The sequence below is a fragment of the Actinia tenebrosa genome, unplaced genomic scaffold (genome assembly GCF_029948245.1).
Source record: "Actinia tenebrosa isolate PJP-AT-01 unplaced genomic scaffold, QUT_ActTen_1.0 PGA_scaffold0__85_contigs__length_37466705, whole genome shotgun sequence".
Taxonomy (NCBI): domain Eukaryota; kingdom Metazoa; phylum Cnidaria; class Anthozoa; order Actiniaria; family Actiniidae; genus Actinia; species Actinia tenebrosa.
Window position 1 is genome coordinate 23403039 of NW_028292569.1, and position 22488 is coordinate 23425526.

The 22488-nt window shown below is 35.8% G+C and overlaps 1 protein-coding gene across 2 annotated transcripts; it reads right to left on the reverse strand.

The window, feature by feature from the left end:
• Positions 1–156: 156 nt before the first annotated feature.
• Positions 157–22399, reverse strand: LOC116302549 (dual specificity tyrosine-phosphorylation-regulated kinase 4). Of its 2 annotated transcripts, XM_031711876.2 has the most exons (23): positions 22158–22399; positions 21946–22033; positions 18817–18866; positions 18041–18101; positions 17775–17843; positions 17331–17360; positions 16552–16629; positions 12467–12531; positions 9275–9348; positions 8250–8381; positions 7629–7797; positions 7242–7296; positions 7030–7082; positions 6495–6527; positions 6270–6335; positions 5935–6007; positions 5502–5583; positions 5107–5157; positions 4392–4513; positions 4228–4288; positions 3305–3434; positions 2850–2910; positions 157–2210 (listed from the first exon to the last, which is right to left on the reverse strand). In XM_031711876.2, the coding sequence occupies exons 1-23, from the start codon at positions 22196–22198 to the stop codon at positions 1794–1796; spliced, it is 2061 nt and encodes a 686-aa protein (XP_031567736.1). In that variant the 5' UTR covers positions 22199–22399; the 3' UTR covers positions 157–1793. The 2 variants fall into 2 exon arrangements, with proteins under 2 accessions (XP_031567736.1, XP_031567737.1); XM_031711877.2 differs by lacking the exons at positions 16552–16629; positions 17331–17360; positions 17775–17843; ... (2 more) ...; positions 21946–22033; positions 22158–22399 and adding an exon at positions 13762–14158.
• Positions 22400–22488: the final 89 nt, after the last annotated feature.

Genomic DNA, 22488 nt, shown 5'->3' on the forward strand with positions numbered 1-22488 from the left:
GTCGGAGGCCATTTCAAAAGGTGACGACGCCCCGAATCCGGCCATCGAAGCATTTGGATAACATTTTTCCAAAATGAACCACACTTTGCAGGAGAACAGAAAAAGGTTGCTGTTTAAAGGTATATGTATCATAATTCAATAAATCTTGACAACAAATAAGACTTCTTGCTCTTTTTATTCATTGACAATATTAGTTAGTAGAAATATGGTTTCCAATGTTAAACTTGAAGTATAATTATTTATTGAAGCATGCCATGGTCTCTTGTAAAAGAATCCACTGAAGTCAAAAGGCCGAGTGACTTTGCAACAATAACAACAGGTTAGTCAAATAAAAAGACGGAGCAATTTTCGTAGGACTGTAAAAGCTCGGTGCCGCATGTGTGACTTGCCGCGACCGTGATGTTTTCTAGAATTTTGATTGGCTGATTTTTTTTCTCGGTAATGTGATTGGTCTGGCAGAGCCATGACCTTGGCGTGACAGTGTCCGCGCCATGTTCATGCCGTGTTTCGGATATTTGATTGGATGGAGAGTAAATCCTCACGCAATGTGATTGGTCTGGCGTAGGCCTTACCGTATTACGACTGTGTTCGTGCCGCGAGCTTTTCAGTCTTACGAAAACTACTCTTAAAGAAAAACATGAAATCATATGAGCTTATCAACCAAGTCGGTTTGTTTTAATTTTTTTTTTTTTACTTCAAATATTTTATAGAAAAACTCATTTGCTTTAACTTGGTTCAATCTTACCAAGATACTTTTTTAAGCCATACAGTACATTATTGATTGAGACTAAAATCGAACCAAACCAAATTGTTAAAAATATTTCAAACTAAAAATAAATATTTCCGGTGGTTTCGTATAAATATTTAAAATGATACAAAAATACTTTTTCGTCAAACATACAACTGAAAAACCAAAAACGAGTTGGGTTGAACATGCAAGAAACATCCTTTTCAAACAACAACATATTTGGCTTCAACTAGTTTTAAGTATCAAAAAAAGTAAGTCCAAAACGTAATACTTCATTTAAAATTACAACAAGCTATAAGAAATCTCACTGCACTCTTATATACACAAGGCATTTGAATGACAAAATAAATAGATAATAAATAGTGGTCAAAAAGTAAGAGACCTTCGTGAAAATTATAATTCGGTTTGGTTTGACGAGCAGATTTTGCAATAAAGTAGATCTAAAACTACTTTTAAAAATATTTCCAGTTTTACAAAGAACCTTTTAGCATTATTAATAATAAATATCATTTTTACTTTATAGAAACTTGTTTAACAAGCAATAGTAATAGTTTAAATTACAATGACTCTTTCTTGGAATGGAAAACTAGAAAATGAAATAGAAATTGTGAATGGATTTGTAGAAATTTTGTTGGCTTCTTCCTCCAGAGGAATGAGAAATAAATACTTGGATAAAAAATATAAATACCTTGAAAAATAATTTAAAGTCATCAAAAACTTGAGATTTTCATAAGAGATAAAAATACAGTAAAATAAGAAACAGGTCATAAATTAGACATTATGCTGGGCAGGGCTGGTGCATAATTAAGGGGTAGGGTGGCAAATATCATGCAAGGGGAGAAAGGTTGACCATTAAAGTAAGAGAGTTCAGGGATCAATGTACTACAGATGTGGGGGTGGGGTGGGGAAAAACTAACTAAAGATCTTTCCAATTTTGCACCAGCCCTCCCCTCCCCTATATCTAATTAATATCCAGCCCTAATTTTTTCTCATGTTTATATGTGGGACTAAGCACACACTATAATTCACACATTACTTGGTAACACTATTTGATAGGAGGTAAAAACTGTCCCTCTTTTTCTCCATCATTGGAGGGTTTCTCTGGCGCTGATAGCTCTATATCTTTGTCTTTATTTTTTGCTGAATGTGCATCACCGGAAGTAATCCTCTTCGATAACAAGCCAATCCCTATACTCTCCTTACCAGTCCCTGACGTTGTCTTGTGTAGATTGTTATTGTTATCGTGTATTGGATTATGACTAGAGTCGGCTCCGATTGGTTGAAGTCGTTCACGTGTTCTCGCGCTTCGCTTGATCCAACCTTGGGTTTCTCCACTAGGTTTAGGTTGGTCATTGGCTGTTGTCGTGTCTGTTGTCGAGCTAACATCGTGGTTGCTACGTTGGCTGGTTAATGGGTGGTACCGTGAACTAATGCGCGATATACCACGAAGTTTCTGACGCCCCTGGAGAAGTAATAACACATTCAAGTAAGTACCAAAATATATCAAGAATATGAAAAGTCTTTACTTAATTTTGAATTATTTACATCATCGTACGACAGCGCGATAAAAAATCGATCTCAACTAATTGAAACCGGTCGTTAGATGAGCACGCAAGATCCGATATTGGTATTGAAAATGCTTTTATAGTATCCAGGTGTCGTAGATAATGTTGATTAAAATGTATCTCTAGATAGAAATAATATAAAACAAAAATTGTCCCGACTTCTTGATCAAAACTTTATCCTCTTCAGGGTAAGTTGTGAAGGATATGATGGAGTCAAGATGCGGTTTAGCTTATGACACGATCATTTGCGTAAGAATTTTTCCCCAGCTCATAACAGAATGATTTGCATAGCTTATAACAGAATGATTTTCATAAGAAATCGTTTTCCAGCTTAAAACAATGATTTGCATAAGAAATCTTTTTGTCCTGAACAAAGATGATAATGTACTCCTCGGGTAGAACCCACCATCTTGATCGTGTTTCGTTCTAGTTGACTTCCCAAGCTTATGGTAAGTTTACCTCATTCCTTTACCTTTAGTCATATTCATACCAAAAAGACATTGGCTAAATTATCTCAGAATCGTAAGAACATATACCTCTAATATCCAGTCATTCTGTAGAGCTTCGTCTGGAGTGATACGTTTATCAGGATCCCATCTGAAAGAAAGGCAGGATTCATTACCTAAATAAATAATTAACTATAATATATAATATAACAGTGCCAAGTGCCTGGTTGTACGAAGATTGGATAGCGCTGATAAATCTTATCCAGTGGACAAATTTATTGGATAACAGCATCGACTTATTATCCACTGGATAAGGATTTATCCGTCGGACAGCGCTATCCTTTGTCTCATCTTCCGCCATATTCTTCGATTGCACGTTACGTCATCGCGGCCATGTTGGTACCATTTAACAAAAGATTTCTCATTAGCGTCCATTGTTAACGGTACCACAATGGCCGCCATGTTTTGTCTCTTAACTCTATTGGGAATGCTTGCATATACAGTATTCTCTACGGGTAACTGTGACATAGGAATAGCTTACTTACTCTAAACATTGCCTTAAGAATCCAAGAAACAAAGCATCGTTATTTCTTATTGCTGTACTTAGATCTTTAGTGCTAGGCCTTCGTTTTTTGCCTTTGGAGTTTGTGATACATCGTGGGATTCCTTTGGAATCTGCAAATAAGAGTGTATACAGAATTAACCAATGTCCCTGGTTATCTGATCCAGGACTTTGATTGTGACCTATGATTAGTTTTTCATAGCCAAGGCAAATTTCATGACTGTAAAAGCGTATACTATACTGACGTGCCGTACCGTGACCGTGTCAAATCATTTTGATTGGATAAGAAATAAACTCGCGCGCCGTGATTGGTTCAGCACATGTCCTCAAGCCGTACCGTGACCGTGTCATGTCGAGACGTGTTAAATCACTTTCATTGGAAGTAAGAGCAGTAAACTCATACGCCATGATTGGTTCAACGCGTGTCGTCAAGCTGTACGTGACCGTGTCATGTCGAGACGCGTTAAATCACTTTCATTGGAAGTAAGAGCAGTAAACTCATACGCCGTGATTGGTTCAGCGCGTGTCGTCAAGCTGTACGTGACCGTGTCATCGAGACGGGTAAATCATTTTGATTGGATGCTCCGTGATTGGTTGGACGCATGACGTCAATCCATAACGTGACCGTGTCATGATTAGGTCATGCAAAATGTAAAACACAACATGACAGTAGAGTGCTCACACTAAATCCGTAAAACAAATACTAATTTTTAGCACTAAATAGTGATAATTAAACAATAGAAAACAAAGGATTCTGTATGAAATAGTACTAATTAGTGCTATTTAATGTTCACGGTTTTAGTGCGTGCACTCTACCAGAAATTACAGTTCACACAGTTTGAAACTGTGGCACATAAAGAAATGCCAGGAAAGACTTCATCTCAAGGTAAAGACGTGCCCACTTACCAAAGAATAATCTCCTTCGTGATGCTGATTCTATTATTTTTGGAGAAGGTAGACCTAAGACCTATAACAAAAAGCAAGTCAGTCAATCATTTAGCGTTGGGTCTGCCAATCATATCAGTCATTCTCAACCAAGGGCAGACAACATTCACTGATAGGATAATTACCTCCATAATACAAGCGAGTTGTTCTACTTCATTTTCACCGGGAAAGAGAGGATATCCAGTATATAGTTCAGCTAGGATACAACCTAAACTCCACATATCGATAGCCATACTGTAAGGCAATCCTGCAAGGACATCAGCATAACGTTACTGAGAACTAATGACGAGACAAGTTAGCCCAGATGGTACAAGAATTATCACACATAATGAATTTAATAAGACACGTTCCTAAGAGCAACTACGACGTGTTAATTTTTTTTTCTGAAGCGCTCGCAGTTATCTTCACTATTAATGTCTACTACTCTAAGACAGCCCAGGTGGAGTAGACTTTAGCCAATCACAAAGTTGGACAGGAAATATCACACATAAGGATGCGCCCCAAAGAGGAATGCTAGAATTTATTTATTCATGTTTCCTTTTGCGCGCGCACAATTGAAATCTTTCTGAAATGTTGCTTATTACGCATTCAAGGTACAGTAGACTTTAGCCAATCAGAAAATGAGACAGGAATTATCGCAAATAATACACAGATGCAACAAAGAGGAATGGGCGAAAACACTCTTTTTCGCGCCCGCGTCGTCTTATTCATGGTTGAAGTCCTTTTTAGGACTAATGATTTCCTAATAAGATGGCGCGCGCATGAAAAAGAGTGCTACCACTTCTTGAGGCTACGTTGACCATGCTACGGCGTAGTCTTCTTAACGAGCAACACGCTTACCTAAAATAACTTCAGGTGAACGATAAAATCTACTCTGAATATATGTATAAACTGAAAAAAGAAGAAAAAGAACAGAGATTAATTAAATGTATTTTTTCAAATCAGGAACGGAAGAAGGTAGAAGCAATATGCGCGTTAAAACACGATTAGAAGACACTTGGAAAGACGACGATCGTTATGGCAGACGAAGGTAGAGAAAAGGTGGGAATAAAATTACAGGAAAGAAATGAGAAGAAAAAATTATATGTTTTCAAGAATTATATTACAGTCAAATTAAAAAAGAGTGGCAGCCATGCTTGAGGTAGTAACTAATCAAGCTAATGATATTCTTTTGTTAAATACCACCAACATGGCGGCGATGAAGTAAGTTATGTGGGTGTTTGATATTTGCCTACCTCTTTGGTGCTCATAGCAACTGGAGCCAAAGTCAATCACTTTGATTGATGTCTGTCCCTTTTGTCGAAGTAAAATATTTTCCTGTTAAAAACATAATATTAGGTTAACAAATATTAGGGATTTGGACCGTGCCTAATCTTATTCAATGTGTTAACGCGGATTGCTATTGTTAATCAGTCTGGTGCTATACGATTAAACTGTGCATACAATGATTCGTCTTATAGACCATCATACCGATACGGCGGCCATCTTGAATTCTATTGTTCTAATTAATTAATTAATTAATCAATTAATTAATTACAATCAATTATGAAATGCTGAGATCTACTGAGCTGCATATCTCAGTTAGGCTTGAGACCAAATTTTCTTGATGAATTTTAAGCCAACTATTTATTGAATGGATCTTCTCAGATGACGTTTTATAGGACCTACCGGTTTCAGGTCACAATGGATGATCTTCTCTTTGTGGATGACTTTTAAGCATTGTAGAAGTGCAATAGCAAACCTGAAACACACACAAAAAAAATGTTTCTTAAGTTTAAAAACGAGTTATTTGTTTGAGTATCCTTTTGCTTCGTTTAGATTTAAATACTAGAACGCTTTCACTAAAAGAACCTTGTTTCTTAGTGTCCAGTATGTAGCAATTTTATAAAAATACATTGTGTCTGTGCATGCGTGCTTGTGTTCAAAACTGTATGACGGGCTGTAGAATCGAGAAGCATATTGATAAAAACCATTTTTACTATTAACTCAATACCAAAACTTACTTTCTAATCAGCGCCAAGCTAAATCCTTGAAAATTATTTTTCTTTATCAGTTCGTATAAATTTATCCTGCAAAGCAAAAATATTGAATGATTAACCTTCCGTCCGTCCGTTCACTCTTTCAACCAGCCATTAATCAAACAATACCATTATTAATCTATCCATCATTTCCAACCCATCTCATCCCATTTTATCTCCCTCACCTCTCTCATCTATGGTATTACTTACCCCATTAATTCAAAGACTATACAAAGGTGATTCCTGCAAACCAAGAAAAAAAATCTATCAAATTGTGTTAGGATGATTGGCAAGAACGTCACCGTAGACTAGCATAGGAAAGGCTGTTAAAGCCGTAGAGAATGATAAAGAAAGCATGATGAATAAAGTCAGAGAATGCCAACTTGGAGACAAAGTTTCTAGTTTCCCTCAACAATTTGTTTTAACAACCTGTTGGAATTTGTGCTTCGGGTTGCATAGCCTCCTTCGCAGCCGTTCTTAGGGTCGTCACGCAACGTTTGCGTGACGACCCTAAGAACGGCTGCAAAGGAGGCTACGGGTTGCAGTGATATGAATGATTTAGATTTTACTAAAGGCATGCAATAGGAAAATGGACTATTGGTTGTTTTCAACCATTCCCAAGAGGAGCAAAAGACAAAGACATGGCGGCCATGCTGGTGGACAGATACAAAAGGACCTATTGAGAAGTCTTTTGTTAAAGTCCACCAGATGACGTAACGTGAAAACGAAGGACTTCAAGACTTACCTAAAGTAGAAATGATCAATCATGTGTATGACATTATGGGTATTGTCTTTATCCTGCACAAAATGACACAAATCATAGCTAAAGTTCAATTCTATGTGTTATTTTAATATACAAAGTAGGACTGAAATGCTCAACAAACGACAAATGGCACAATATCAGCAACAGTAGTAGTGATAACCAAAATCATACAATATTATGTGAAAGATGCTCACCTTTTTTCTTAAGTTTTCTAAGATTTTCACCTCTACTAAAGCTTGCTGATGAAATCTAAGGCAGAAAAAATGGAGATAAAACGTTGCTTTTCTTGGCCATTGTTACCAGTATCATCACCACCACCATCGTCATCCTCATCATCAGCACCATAATCATCAACATCATCACATCATCATCTTCGTCGTCGTCATCGTAACCAGCATCAACACTATCATCATCTTCTCTATGCTGCATTGAAGTATTTCTTAGTGTCCTTTCTTGGAGTTCTTCTTGTTTTCTTTTCTTTTTTCTCGTTTCTTTTTGTAAGTAGCTTGGAGTTATCCCATCTGACAGGCACCACAACACCACCAGCGCCCATCATGCCATCCTTTCATTTAACAACTCACCGTTTTTTATTCCTAATGATCTTGACAGCGACATTTTGTCCAGTTTTATAATCTATTGCTTTAACTACTTGTCCAAACGAGCCTTTACCAAGCACCTCTAGTACTTCGTATCTGTACATCAAGTGATCGTGCAGGCTTTTTAGGTAGCTACCATTCTCGTCATCATAGTCTGCAAATCCATAAAAAATAGGCATTAAGAAAATATGTTGCTCAAAGGATCTGAAATACAGAAACATGATGTCTAAGATGGTTATTGATACCGCCGGTCTATCTATGCTATTGTGATTGTATCGCATATCGCCTCGCCGGTGTTACAGATGAAGAAAAGATGATACTCAAGGGAATGACACGTGGTTTGAAATAGAAAAACATGGCGCACAAGAAGTCTCTTAAACATGGTCTCTAAGCAGAATCTATGCTAATGTGATTGTATCGCATATCGCCTGAATATATGTGTTGCAGATGAAGAAAAGATGATACTCAAGGGAATGACACGTAGTCTGAAATAGAAAAACATGGCGCACAAGAGAACTTCTGGACCTGTATTTCAAGCAGAGTATGCCAACACCTATCAAAATTAACAAGCCGTTCTAAAACATCAAAAGTTTGACAATGACTTACGATTATTCTGCGGTCCACCAGGCATTCCTTCGATCTTCTTCGCATCCAACCCAAGGAACCAGATCTCTGGGTAATCAAGGATTTCTGATTGCTCGAATGTAGTGAGTCGATCACTATACGCTTTGACAGCAGCTGATTGAAGGAGAAGAAAAAAGAACAACAATAGCAATAATATTAGACAGACTGCCAGCTGAGATACCTTCATAAGAGAAACAAGATTAAACAACCATCTTTAAGGATCTATTAAATAGATAAGCAAAGTGGAAAATGCGAAACATGAAAAAAACATTTTTTTCTGGGGCCGAGTGGAGTGAGTGTTTCTTTATTTTCTTAACACTTCAAGATAATGTTTAATTGTCTGCTGTGATAGAGAGAAAGAAACTGGAATTTTTTGCCTAGGAAATTAAAACAAATGCATCGTAAAAATGTTAGGGGTGAATTTAGTCTAAACTCGAGGATAATATAGCTGGAAAGGCCTTACTTGCATCACATCAAAACGAGCGCGAAATAAAAAGAATGATATGATAAGATGAAAAATAGATAGGTAAGGAAAACTAATAAACGCAAAATGCAGAAATGGAAAATAGGAAGATGGGGGAAAATCTTAGAATGCCTCCAATTAACGATAACAGATGATGAAGGCCAAACATGACCAGGAAATGTGGGACTCACACATGACCAGGAAAGGTGTGGTATGATAGCACTGAGAAAATGTGTAGAATAATACAAGGAAATGCGTGTTGTATATAAACCAGGTAATGCGTGGTGTATATAGAACTAGGTAATGCGTGGTAAATATGACCAGGAAATGCGTGGTAAATATATGACCAGGAAATGCGTGGTGAAGATATGACCAGGAAATGCGTGAAGATAGGATCAGGGAATGTGTGGTAAATATACGACCAGGAAATGTGTGGTAAATATATGACCAGGAAATGCGTGGTGAAGACATGACCAGGAAATGCGTGGTAAAGATAGAACCAGAAAATGCTTGGTATATTAAAATCTTCTTGAGGGGTACTTACTTGCTGGTGACATGGGCAGTTTATATCCATTAGGATCACGACGAACTTTAGTGATGTGTTCTTCACTCGTAAGTCTAGGAGAAATATAATAGTACAATTAGTACCACGTAAAATGGCGGTTCCGTCTCTCCACACTACCTCACCCTACGTTAGAGCAACGTTAAAGAACCACTGAAGAAGTAAATAAATCCCGAGAGTGACCACACGCACTGTCTGGCCTTTACTAATGATTTCTTGATGGGTTGATTGTGGGATGGATATGAGGATTTTAAGAAGGTTGGAGTGGTGCAAAAAAAATCTTAAGCAAGGAAAGGCTGAGAAAAGAGTGGGTGGACTGCATGAAGAACGGATGAAAGGAAGGATGGAAGCCTAGATGGAACAACGGAAGGTTAGCGAGATGGAGGATAAAATATTAAAGGAAGAGCTAGTTTAAGAATTATAAACAGGACGCACACATTAGATTCAGATTCATTCTAATTTCAGCTGTGACATTTCTATGGGATTTAACCAAAATTCCACCTTCCAATGACATTAAACATTTTGTAGCCTAAAAAAAACAAAGCGAAAAAAGTAGAGCACTTTTCCTCTCCGAATACTAATATTTAGTTTTAAGATTATTTTAGAATGCATAGCAATTATTTGCTCTAGAAAACGAAAATTAGCTGAAACTATTGTAGGTCATTAAATATAAACGCAATAGCTGTCCCTGTTACAACGCAATACATTAATCTACACATATCTGCTATGTCAGCGTTACAAATAGGACTTATAGACTGCATCATTTCACCTACATTACGCCGTAATACATAAATAATCGATACATATCTGTTATGTTACAGTAACAAATAGGCCTTATAGACTGCATCATTTCACCTGCATTACGCCGTAATACACAAATAATCGACACATATCAGCTATATGTCCCTGCGTGCTACATGGTAATTATAGAAGCAAAAAACAAAAGGCGGGAAAAGTAAGATTGCTATTTTAGCAAACCGCATGGTAGATAAGGATTCTTACGTCAGCTAAGAGATATAGAGATATCGATCTCATGTTCTAATAACTTTCTTGGCACGTACACTCATGTAAATAAGTTTAGCTGATTGGAACTTCTGACTGTTCCTTCAATGCCGTCACGAAACATTCTATGTTTGCCCTTTTAATATTCTGGGCTCGCTATTCTACAAGAAAACTTGTGAATTATGGTTAATCGGCAATATTACGAATAGCTAATCGTAACTATGTGACTTTTAATCAAGAATTAAATAAAATAATTAAATTTAAGATTATTGAAAGAATAAGTATGATTTTAACGACCTGTCGCGATGATAACCATTTTAGCTCTTATATACGAAAAATGTTATTGATATATCTTTAAAAAATTGTAAATAATGACTCTAGATATCTTTTTTCAAGAAATTCTCAAGAAATTGAATGGAATTCTACACTTTGCCTCGAGTGCGTTTTTACTGATAATTAACGGTAAGTTTTTTTTAAAAGTAGACTTAACACTAATTGCGCATACGTGAAAAACAAAGCTAGAGGGACGTGTTAAAAAAAGGAGGAGAAAAATAAGAATTTGAAATGTTTCGCAGGATGCTCTTTGGGCACTATGAATACTATTCACTGAAGCTGGGGCCAACAAGAATTCTTGGGGTGCATGTTACGTTATTACCACCATTAGCTTCTCTGTTTAGATCAACCAACATGGCGGCTGTTTCGTTGTTATTTTTCGAAGGATTTTGAGAATGAAGGGTAGAAAATGCTTTTCCACTTAAGGCAAGATAACTTGAAAAGGAGTATCGTTCAAAAATTCCAAATGTGTGACTTTTCAACAAATAAAAACAATTTCACTCACCGTAAGCTCAAGCAACGAAATATCATAATTTAGTTGTTTGTAACTGATTCGGCATCTAAACCAGAAGCAAGTGATTTGGAATGGTAACAGTCAATAACAGATATCATCTAATTTAGTGGGTTTATTTTTGTAGCAAAGCCTTTTGTGAACCAATGATAGATTAAGGAAATCCATTGACATGGGCCTCGCGGTCTTGAGATACTTCAAAAAGTTGCTAGAAAAATAAGCCGAAGGGTGAAAGGAAATGGCTTTGTTCTGATAGCATAAGGAGCTACTTGTGTTTGGTCTTCCTGTCAAGCCACGTCGCATGCAAGTACATCGCTTTCTTTAGGTAGTAGACAGAGAAGAGAGGAAGGGATTCGAGCCTACATTCGAATCTGACGGACCACACTTGAGAATTTTTGGTAAAAACATTGTAAAACGTAGCCGGACAGTTGTCTTTAACCGTAAAAACATATCATTAACAAAGAAGTTAGTTCTCTTTTAATAATACTTTAAATTTTTTCAGAGTTTCAAAAATTGGGCGAGTCCTTATATTCATTCATTAGAGAAGCAAACCATTTCCTATCTTCCTTTCCATTTCTGTTCAATTTCCTTTTTATTCTTCTCGCTCCTTTCCTTTCCCATTATTAACTTTTCATTTGTTTCTGTTATTTTTCCATTAATTTCTATCTCTTGTTCTCATTCATCTTTTTCCTATTCTATCTCTTTCTTTCTTTCCATTTCTTTCCTTACGTTTATCGTTGCTTTGCCTTTTTTCCTTCGCTCTTAAAGCTTTTTTCACTCGGGTGGCGAAACAACAGAGCTTTGCATACACGTTTTGCACCAAAGTTTCGAAGTGCTATGATGTTAGAATGTCGGCTTCTATTTTTAGCAGCTGAAGGCACTATCGACATTAAATATAATAACGGCTCGTTTTTGGAATTAAAATTTCACAACTGAATCACCGGTAATGACGTAGACGTGAGCTAAAAAACCGAAAAAATAAATACAAATAAAGTGAAGAAATTCTTATTGGAAGAGGAAATGAAGGACGACGCGATCGAATAGAAAAATTCATTAAGTAACATTGTTTTAGAAAACGAAAAACAGGAAAACTTTTGAATGGAAGATTTTGTATTATTGAAAAAAAGCGTCGATAGCACTCAAATGGTTTCCGTTTTGCAGCAGGTTCACGTCCTGTGCTTTTTGATTGGTTTAGAGATGAAGCCCATTGAGAGTCAAGGAACCGTACGGTTTTTTAAACTTTTCCTGGTCTAGTGCAGTAAGTAGAACGAAAAAACTTAAGTACCATTAAGGAAAAATAACTGGAAGAGTAAGATAAAAGTACTTACGCAATGGCAGACTGTCCTTTTCGGATAGTAGGTTTTGCATAATCTGTTAGATTAAGGTTTTGAGCCTGGAAAAATAAAGTGAAGGATTAGTAGATCCTTTGCAAAGGAAGAGAAATAATTGAGGTTCAGGGCTCAGGAATCGAGCAATCGACCATTAATGGAAAACATTAAAATATCAATGAAAGAGGGATTCCAATAATTATGAAAGAGACTAAGATTTTAATGCAAAGATGAGAAGAAAATAGGAAAAATACTCTTTAACGATAAACTTATTACAGCTAAACATTAATGAATCCAATTTTCTTTCCCTAGAGTTGTGAAAACACTGAACGACTAATCCAAGAACTTAGTTTAAAAAACTTGAAGTCCGGAAAAGGATTTAGAAGCACGGTCTTTGAAAAAAATCATGTAGGTCAATGTCTTCGTAGCCTAATATATCGTGTTCGCAAAAAGCGCGTAGCAAGAAGCGCGCATTACCCAATGCAGGATTCAAATTATTCAAAATAGAAATATCTTTTTTCGTCATTCACACATTCATTATTTATGAGCAAGTATTCTTGAAATTTAGTCGATTTTACGTGGTATGTACTTAAAAATAATGAAGTTGACAGAATTGAAGACAATTTGCAAATCTTGGGAAATTAAAACCAGTCAAATATTGAGAAAACGAAGAATATTAATAATTTGTACACAGTTTTTACCCTATTTCTTTGCTCAAAAATTAAAATTGTGAAGTATTTTGGAATCCTTTTTTTCATTTGAAAAAGATAATCTTTTATCGTTTCTTGTAAAATTTGTTCTTAGCCACGAAGAAATAATCCGAAGACTTTGAGTATTATAATATATATTATAGAGGATTTTGTTCGTTTAAATTTTAGAGAAAGTGCTAACGATTAAGATAATTAAATGGACTAGAATCGTTCTGAATGATGCATGGCTACAGAAGAGTGGATTGTAGTGGTTCAACTGTTGACATGAATGACCTAACGGATAGAAAACGAATCGATTCGAGTACTCATACTAACCCAATACAACCTAACTACATATTCTGATTTTAGAGTATATTTTGACTGGCTATGAAAACAAAACGAAGGTGTACATACATACTCAAACATTTACATGAAAGACTGGTGGGAGACTACTAAGCATGATGAACATTGTGTCACACCGTAAATAAACGGTTTCTGTTCGGTAAATACTTATTTTTCTCTCAATAAACAATCTTTTGACAGACTGACTGAGGTTCATGAGAAACTTAATCATACAGAAATACACCAGAAGATTTCGTTTCTGACCTTTTTCGTAAGCGGAGAAGCAAGGCCTTTAAGGATTCGTATTCTCGTCTGTCCCTTAGTCAACGAAGCTGTGTCTTGTACTGAAAGTCCGCTTTTAGCAGAACTCTTCGATGAAAGACCTTGTTTGACCATCTTGAAGAGAATCCCGAAACTACTAAGTGAAGTACCCGGCTACATAGTCGATAGAAAAACGCACTGGAATTTTGACTAAATAGTGATTCACGGGGAATACGTCAGATCTTTCGTCCATAACACGTCTTCTTGGGTTGGCCAAAATAGTTTCGTGGGGGTAAGACTATAGATCTACAGGGGGGCGAAATAATCCACCTAGTTTCTACGCGCGCATCACGACAAAACAAAACCAGTAGAACGAAAAGCAAATATCTTGTTGCTACAGCGTTAACAGGTGTGAATTTCGTTTTCCTTTAAGTTAGTCCTCGATGAATTATTCAATACACTAAAACCGGATAGCATGCCTCTAATAGTTCATTTTCACCTGTCTGGGCAAAATAACGTAGTGGGAAATGAAGCTGATTGGTAGAAAAGCCATCAACGTATTATCAAACCCATTGAAGTGCTATTTCAAGGTGGTAATCAGGAAAACCATTAGAGTGCTTCATGTAGATAATTGATAGATATTTAAAGTTGTTAGAAAATCGAACATTTTGAAAATGAAAAAAGTGGGGCATATAATCTCTCATTCGTTTTAGTTTACGTAGCATTAATGAAAAAAGTAACGTCCACACATTGACATAAAACTAATGAGGGTTTTTTTTGACGAGTAATGAAATTTGGCAACCAATTTGGCAAGCATTTCATGTTATAGTTTAAGAGTTTTTTTCAATGTCTGGAGCTCGATAATTACTGAACATTTGGCGAGAAGAGACAATCAACAAAATAACGTTAAACCACTTGACCAAATGAACACTCGCATCGCTCAACATGTCTGTTCATTACGGGGAACGAAACATAAAACACACCAAATAAAAACTAAAATCGACTTCAACGCGCGAATTTCAACCTCAAAAAATTCATAACATTAGCAAGAAAAATTGATTGAGAGAATTCCTAAGTTTGGTTTTCACCATGCATTCGAGTATAATATAAATGCCAGGTGGTTCTCCCTATGACACAAGCGCAGAGACACTGTCAAGCAGGCTTAAAGCCTTCAATTGTCAAAATAGTGTAGTGCTCTTACAGACCAAATTTATTCCTAACAGCAAAATTTATCACAACAGAAGCGAAAGCGGATTCAAATCAGCCACATTAAATAGTCTTTAAAAACCCTTGATTATTATAAGTTTTTCACCTTCTTTCTCAAGAAAACGCAAAATTCTTGCCTAGTGTTTTTTTTCTACACACAGTAAAGAGCACGGACCATATTTATTAATCGTGAACACAACTACAAGCAATAATCCAAAACGCCAAATAGTCATAATAAGCTTAAACGCCAATATATACTATGTGGCTGTCAGCGGGTTATGTTGCTTCATTGTGGATGGAGTTTGGAAGGCCGGCATACGAATTTTCTAAAACCATTTGAGAGAACAACTCTTCCTAAACACTATATTCTTCCGCCTTGAAACTAATAAGAAAGATAACAAAAGAAATCCAGTTTTGTGTGATTTGATTAAGGTATTCTTCTGTACTTCCGTACTCTATATTACGCGTACAAATAACATAATGAATTGAAGTGCTAATGAACTGATACAGGTAACTGTGTTACTCGTGACGTATGTAGCACTTATAATGTTGAGCAGTAGGAATAGAGAACCGGCGAAGTGACAAAATCATGGCTGTTTTCCTCCTCACACCGGACAATGCACCCTTCTTAAAATCGCGAGGCTAACATTGGAATACAAAAGAAATGCCACAAATTCCATCAAAAAAGTAATGATAAAAGGGTAAATTTTACACTGTGAAAAGATGAAAAAACTTACTGACGTTTCGGACGCTGGTCCTTCGTCGTCGTAGTCTTTTACTCCGACGAAGGACTAGCGTCCGAAAGGTCAGTAAGTTTTTTCATCTTTTCACGGTGTAAAATTTACCCTTTTATCATTACTTTTTTAATGGAATTTGTGACAATTTTGTATTTTCATGTTACATCCACGATACTTTCGAGAGGGGTCCATAAGATAAAATCAGATCATGTAACTGGTTTATTCACCTTGGGGTCTATTTTAATTTTCCTACGACTTGATGGTAGTACAAACATTGGTTCCCACTAGTCCCCATGGCAACCACATGCGCAACATCTGATGCCTTATCTAATAGGTTAACTCTTTCTTCCGATCAATGGACAGAAACAATACGATTAAAGGATACGAAAGGGTTAGTATTCACTTGTTGTTATCTACAATAGGTTTTACTATCAAATCGTCTTCTTGCTTAACTTCAAATTCTGGAACACTGTAGATAGACCTTATCATCCGGGGCGCATTATAGTATATGTTAATTCTAGTTGTTTGCGATAAAAACTCTTCTAGCCGACTGAAGACTAACAAATAAGGGAATTGAGAAATAAGAGATTTTTGAAGATTCTGACGACATCTACGTCATTCCAAATTAGTAATTCATAAAAAGACATATTCATCGATGGAAATTTTTTCCAAAAGTATTAGATATAGTGTCAGCATATGTATGAACCATAGATCGTTAAAGGTAAACACAGATATTAGGACACTTTTGTCTAAACGTTATATGCCCCCCCCCCTCACCACGCCTAGGGGAAGGGTGGCCCGTAGAGGAAAATAATGACAACTCCGCCTTAGTTCTAACACTAAATCGTACCTGTTTGTTGCCGGTGGTCGAGCTCTTAAGAAGGTTTTGCTGATTCAGCAGATGAGGTAACTGTTCTGAATGTTTAGTCTAAACAAACAAACAAACAAACGACAACCAAGATTAACCAACTTGATTGTTGAACATAGCACCAAGTATAACTTTATTTACTTGCAAGGATTGTAAGGATTTATCACAGAATGTGCAAAGACACGTACACCTACTTGGATATCATGATGGATTACAAGATCACAATTGTCAGGATTTTTCACGCACATTTATGTTGCACTATTAGCCATTCCGAGGTTGAGGGAAAACTGGGTCGAGTTGACATTGTAGTACATTTTGGTGCTCTTTAAAGGAAAAGAAAAGAAATAGACACCATCTTGGAAATATTTCTCCTTAAACAATCCCACAATTCACTGCAATGCCAATCGACCCAGTTTTTTCCTCAACTTTGAAATGGCTAATATGGTAATGTTGGACTGGATAACACTATTTTAGAGTCTATGTCCTATGACTATGATAGGGCGCACGACACGGATGTCACCGTTACGCGAAGGGGCAGCCAAAGCATTGGGCACGATTACAGTATGGCACGTATGCATCGTGTATTCCACAGTCAAATTGACAGTGGGCCAATTAAAAAGGGATCTTCAATTAGTATGGGACTTCATAGTGTGCCATAGTGTGTCATAGTGTGTTGTTAACGCAATAAGAATGCATGCCGTCTTCACAGTCAGTAACCTGCTATATGAGCAAAGCATCTCCTGTCGCTTCCTAGTACTTACCTTAGCATCCTTGCTACTGTGATCGTCAATCTAAGGATAAAACATAACAGCATGATTATGCAGTCTTACTGGAAAGCCTTAGGAAGGGAAATAGGATGGTGCAAAAACCGCCACCTAGTTAGCTAAGTTAGTAAGGGCATCGGTATGTTGTGCGGGGAGATCGTGGTTCAAGCCTCGGCCGGACCAACACTCAGGGTCTTGAAATAGCTGAGGAGAAGGTGCTGCCTCTGTATTTTCATCTGCAAATGGTTAGACCTTCATGTGGTTCTGATGACCATGTTAATGGCGGTCCCGTCCCTCAACAAGCTAAGAGACGTTAAAAGAGGACCACAAGTTTATCAGTTTAATTACTGTCAAGTGTCATCTTCTAAAAACAATGCTGATTTATTTTATTTGTTTTCTGGTTACCATAGTTACCGTCACCAATGATCAATGTATACTAACCTGGGTGTGATGCTTGTCTGGTCCTATGGCAAGATGTGGCAATGTTCCTGGTAAAGTCGTTGACAGTTTCTACAACGTTTTTAAAACGCGAAAATTTAATGGCATAAGGAACCTAAACAAATAACATGAATCCACTGCAACACCACAAACTAGATGATTTGGGCTCACTTTTTATTGCAACAACGGGTCTTTCTTTCTTTCCACTCAAAAGTGCAGTATTAGAAAAACACGACAACAACAAAAATTACGTGTCTCTTTAATAGTACCTGAAAACTTCTTGTCATATGTTTTCCCTCCGTGTATTTTACAATCAAATCATTTTTGCTTCTGAAAACGGAAAGCAACACGTTCAAACATTTAATAGTGTTCCTGTAACAGGCCTTCTCAACACAACTGCAATAACGTGCACAGGTCACAACCAGTCCCATCAAGAGAAGTCAGAAACAACCAAACCTAGAACTCTGAACCAAACTGAATTATTTATGGCAGCAGAAACAGCAGTAAAAATCACTACCAACAGCAGCAGCAACATTACTACTAACAGCAGCAGCAATACCTGCATAAGCAACATCCCCATAACAAGCAAAACAGCAGGGGCAACAAGAGAAACAGCTTCAAGTAACACCTCCATAAGAAACAGCAACAACAAGATAATCAGCAGCAGCAACACCACTTCCATTAGCAGCATGCAACGTCATCAACAACACCTCCAAAAGAAAATGCAACTAGAGAAACAACAGCTGAAGTATCATCATCACTGTCAACAACAGCCCAGGTAACATTGGCAATAGTCACAGCAACACCAAATACAAATCCAAAAGAAACAGCAGCAGCATCACCACTTCCATCAGAATGCAACATCATGCAGCAGCTACCACAACACCAAGGACAGATGTAGTAGCAACAATAACTATAATAAGAGAATATGCAGCACTACTACCAGAAAGAGGTAACATCATCACAAGCAACAGCAACAGCAATAACATCTTCAAAAGCAACAGCATCTGAATACCCCATTATGTCACGTTGAGCTCAAACTTACGCAATATAACTGCTAGTAAAACTGCCCCCTGGTTGTAGGTCACTCGGGCTCTTAAAAGTAAAGTTAACAAGAAATTATTAATGACTTGTCAAAACCTGCCATACTCAAATATTACCATGAAGGCTACCAGAGACTTCCTTACAATATTATCCTGCTAGAAATGAGAATGACAAAAATATGAACTGATTTTAACAAGCTTTTTGTGGCAACCCTTTTTAATCACATAGGTTTGGTCTTATTATCTCAATTTTCATATTTATACATTATGATCCTTTGGTTGAAGGTTTTTGGGCAAATTAATATCAATATTTTGATTTGAAATCGAAACTATTTTCTGGGTGGAAAAAAAAAAATTATTGGAAAGTATTTTTTAAATAGTTTTGCAGTGTTAAAAAAATAGTAATCAAGCTCAGTATAAGTTTATAAGTTTAAGATGCAATCAATCAAGAAAACATTTAAATATTGAACAAATAAACACTACAAAATTAAAAAGAAATGATCTGAAAAGTAGCAAACATTTAAACCTACATTTTTGCAACAGCTTTGGCTAAATATAGAAATATATATTTTAAAAAATCAAAAATATATAAAAGGAAATATCACAACTTATGCTTCTCTTGAACTTACCATGTTGTGATTACAAACACTTCTAGAACTAGCAGCATTTTTAGAATTATGGAAGGGGACCTTTCCCACAGCTATTGACCCCATTATGATGTCCCACAAAAATTATATCTTTGTCTTTTCAAAAGACCTGAACTGACTACTATTCCTTTACAAATCAAGTGGTATTTGGTAATATATATACTCTTAAAAGATGAACCACTTGATCAAGTTTGAAGCTGCTGTTTCAGGCTTAGCGTGAGAACAAAGGGAAGCCAATATATGAATGGTGTATCCATGTCATTCTCATGCAACTCAAGTGGTATTTGGTAATATATACTCTTGAAAGATGGAACACTCCAAGTTTGAAGCTGTTGTTTCAGGTTGAGCGTAAGAACAAAGGGAAAGCCAAATGTTAATATATGAATGGTATATCCATGACTTTAGTAGCCAATCAACAAACATTGTGGTTTGTGGGGTAGATATTCAACCCATTACACCGTCTGGACATTCAGAATATATAATTAATGAATGTAAGATAGAAGCTTTTCAGCCATAATTAAAATTTCTATGCATCCAAAAATACATGCAAGTTCAAAAAAGAATAAGCTTATGAAAAAGTATGACATTGATATCACAAATTTGGCAGTGTGCACTAAAGAAATCTGCTAAAACAAAGCATTTTTTGTGCTTCACTAAAAACAATAATTTAAGCAATAATGAAATATTCTAAAATTTAGAATTAAATAAAACAGGTCTTGGAAAGTAGTATGTCATAGTTTTACAGCGATGATTATTTCAACTTTTTTATATGTCGTCCATCACCAAGGCCGGGAAGTACAAAATATAAATTGAAAGCTCTGTAAAATATAAATCATTAATGAAAAGTATTTGATACAATTATCTCTGTAGAAATTTGAAAATATGAATTGATTCAGAAATTCTATTTCATAATTAAAGGAAAATTCAGGCTTCATTTTCTATCATTGAAAATTATGCAAAACAAATTGTACAAAATGTCTAAGATACTTTCTCAAAAATTCATCAGAACTCTTTTTCTTCTTAAAATGAATTTTGGATAGTACACAATTCTAGTTAATTAGAATATTTAGTTTTGTTTATTTTAATAAATATCATTTGAATATTACCACCATTTTTGTTCACTTCTTATTGAAATTTAGCCCAATTATTCTTGTCCAAAGACTCCCTTAATCATACCCCAATCTACCTGCTACCAATTTTCAAGTACTTTCTTTTTAAATCTTGCCAAAAGATATGCCATATGCAAATCACACCATTATACCTTGATAAGTGCACTTAATAAGTTTTAAGAATAGATAGCATGGTTGTTATGGCAACCACCTATACAATGTATATGACATGGAACTGGAGAGAACTTAAAAAAGTTAAAATGTTGATTAGTTTTTCTAGTAATCTTAATCTAGCTTTGTTTTTGTACATAGTGTCTTTTGCTCAGTGGTGTTAATCGTAAGGTAGTGTGAAAGAATATTGCGAGCCATCCCTTTATAAGAGCATCTAAATATAGAGACTATTGAAAAAGGTTTTTAAGTGCTTTGTTTGAAGAACAATATCAAAAGAAAATAGACCCTTTCTAAACCCAGCCAGCGTTATAGCATAAGCTTTAGTCAACTAAAAAGCCAAGCTGATGTTTTGACCAAACAAAATAAGATATTGGACTTTTCCTACACACTTTAATAAATGCCTTTTCTATAGTATTGTTACGTCTGTCTTTTTTAATCATATTGAAGTATCTACATATATATATCCTGTGTAAAATTAATTATTTGAAGATGTGAGAATTAAAGAGCATATAAGTTTAACACAGTTGCATGGATTATTGTTAAAAAGATCGAGAAAGGGATACAAAAGAGTAGATGGTCTTTCATGATATTGGAAGCCAAAAAAGTTTTTATAAATGATTCATGAAGTACTGTACTGTAGTTTATCTATTTTAGATAAAACGTTTGATTATAAGGAATACAAATCCTTACCACAAAACAGACAATTTATTAAGACATAAGCTTTATTTAATTCGAAATTTAATACTGTCGCTAGATTTTCAAAATTACCGACACTTGAAAAAAAAAGCTTATATGTCATATACAAAATAAAAATTTCACTTTAAAGTTAAAAACTAAACTTTAAGAATGTCGGAAATCTAATAGTTAAATCTAATAGTCTGGAGTTGGCTTAAAAATACGCTAGGGGGAAATTAGATCAACAGTGAGGTGCTATGAAAACGAAGATCGTGATTTTCCTTTTTTGGAAAAATGCAGCTTAGGAAGAAGAAAAGAACGATGCACCAAAAAAACCGAAAAACTCTCATTTTTATAAAAACTTTCTTCAAATAAATTCAATGAGCAAATAGGATAAGAGACGAGCTTTAACGACAAAATTAGTAAACAAAACGGAGTTGATGACCTTTCGCCACGGGAAACATTCGCTCGGTAATTATAAATACCTCATGTTAAAAATAGAACTTTTACCGTAATGTATTTTTCTTACCTGAGATTGTTTGAATTGCTGCTTGGATCTAATGGGTTTGAGGAACGGTAAAGCGTTTTTCTTGTCTTTTATTTTGCCATGCGAGTTCCTACAAATTAAAATTACAAAATCAAGAAAGAAACCAAAGATAAATAAGATCAATCCATACGTAAACTTCAATGTTATTTAGCAAGTTGTAATTTGTTATTATTCTTAGACAATATTTAACTTACTTCCTATCAGACGAAGGGCCACTCATTTTTCTTCTAGTCATGTCATAGCGGGAAAGGACAATTTTACTAGTACGAGAAGTATCAGAAAGCTTCAAGACGAGTCCACACAAAACTCGAACTCCGTGTTTATTTTATCCCAGAAGTTCTTTAAATTTTTCCAGGTTAAAGAGAACATCCAGTTCTATATATTTGAAATATTTTTCTGAATTCCGACGTGAAAAAAGTGATGAAAAATCCTCTAAAAGTTGTGTGAACATTTGCGTACAAAAAATGTCCGCGAAAACCCGTGCAGTGTCGCCTTGGAAGTTGCTTGGTTGTCAAGCAAAGTGCC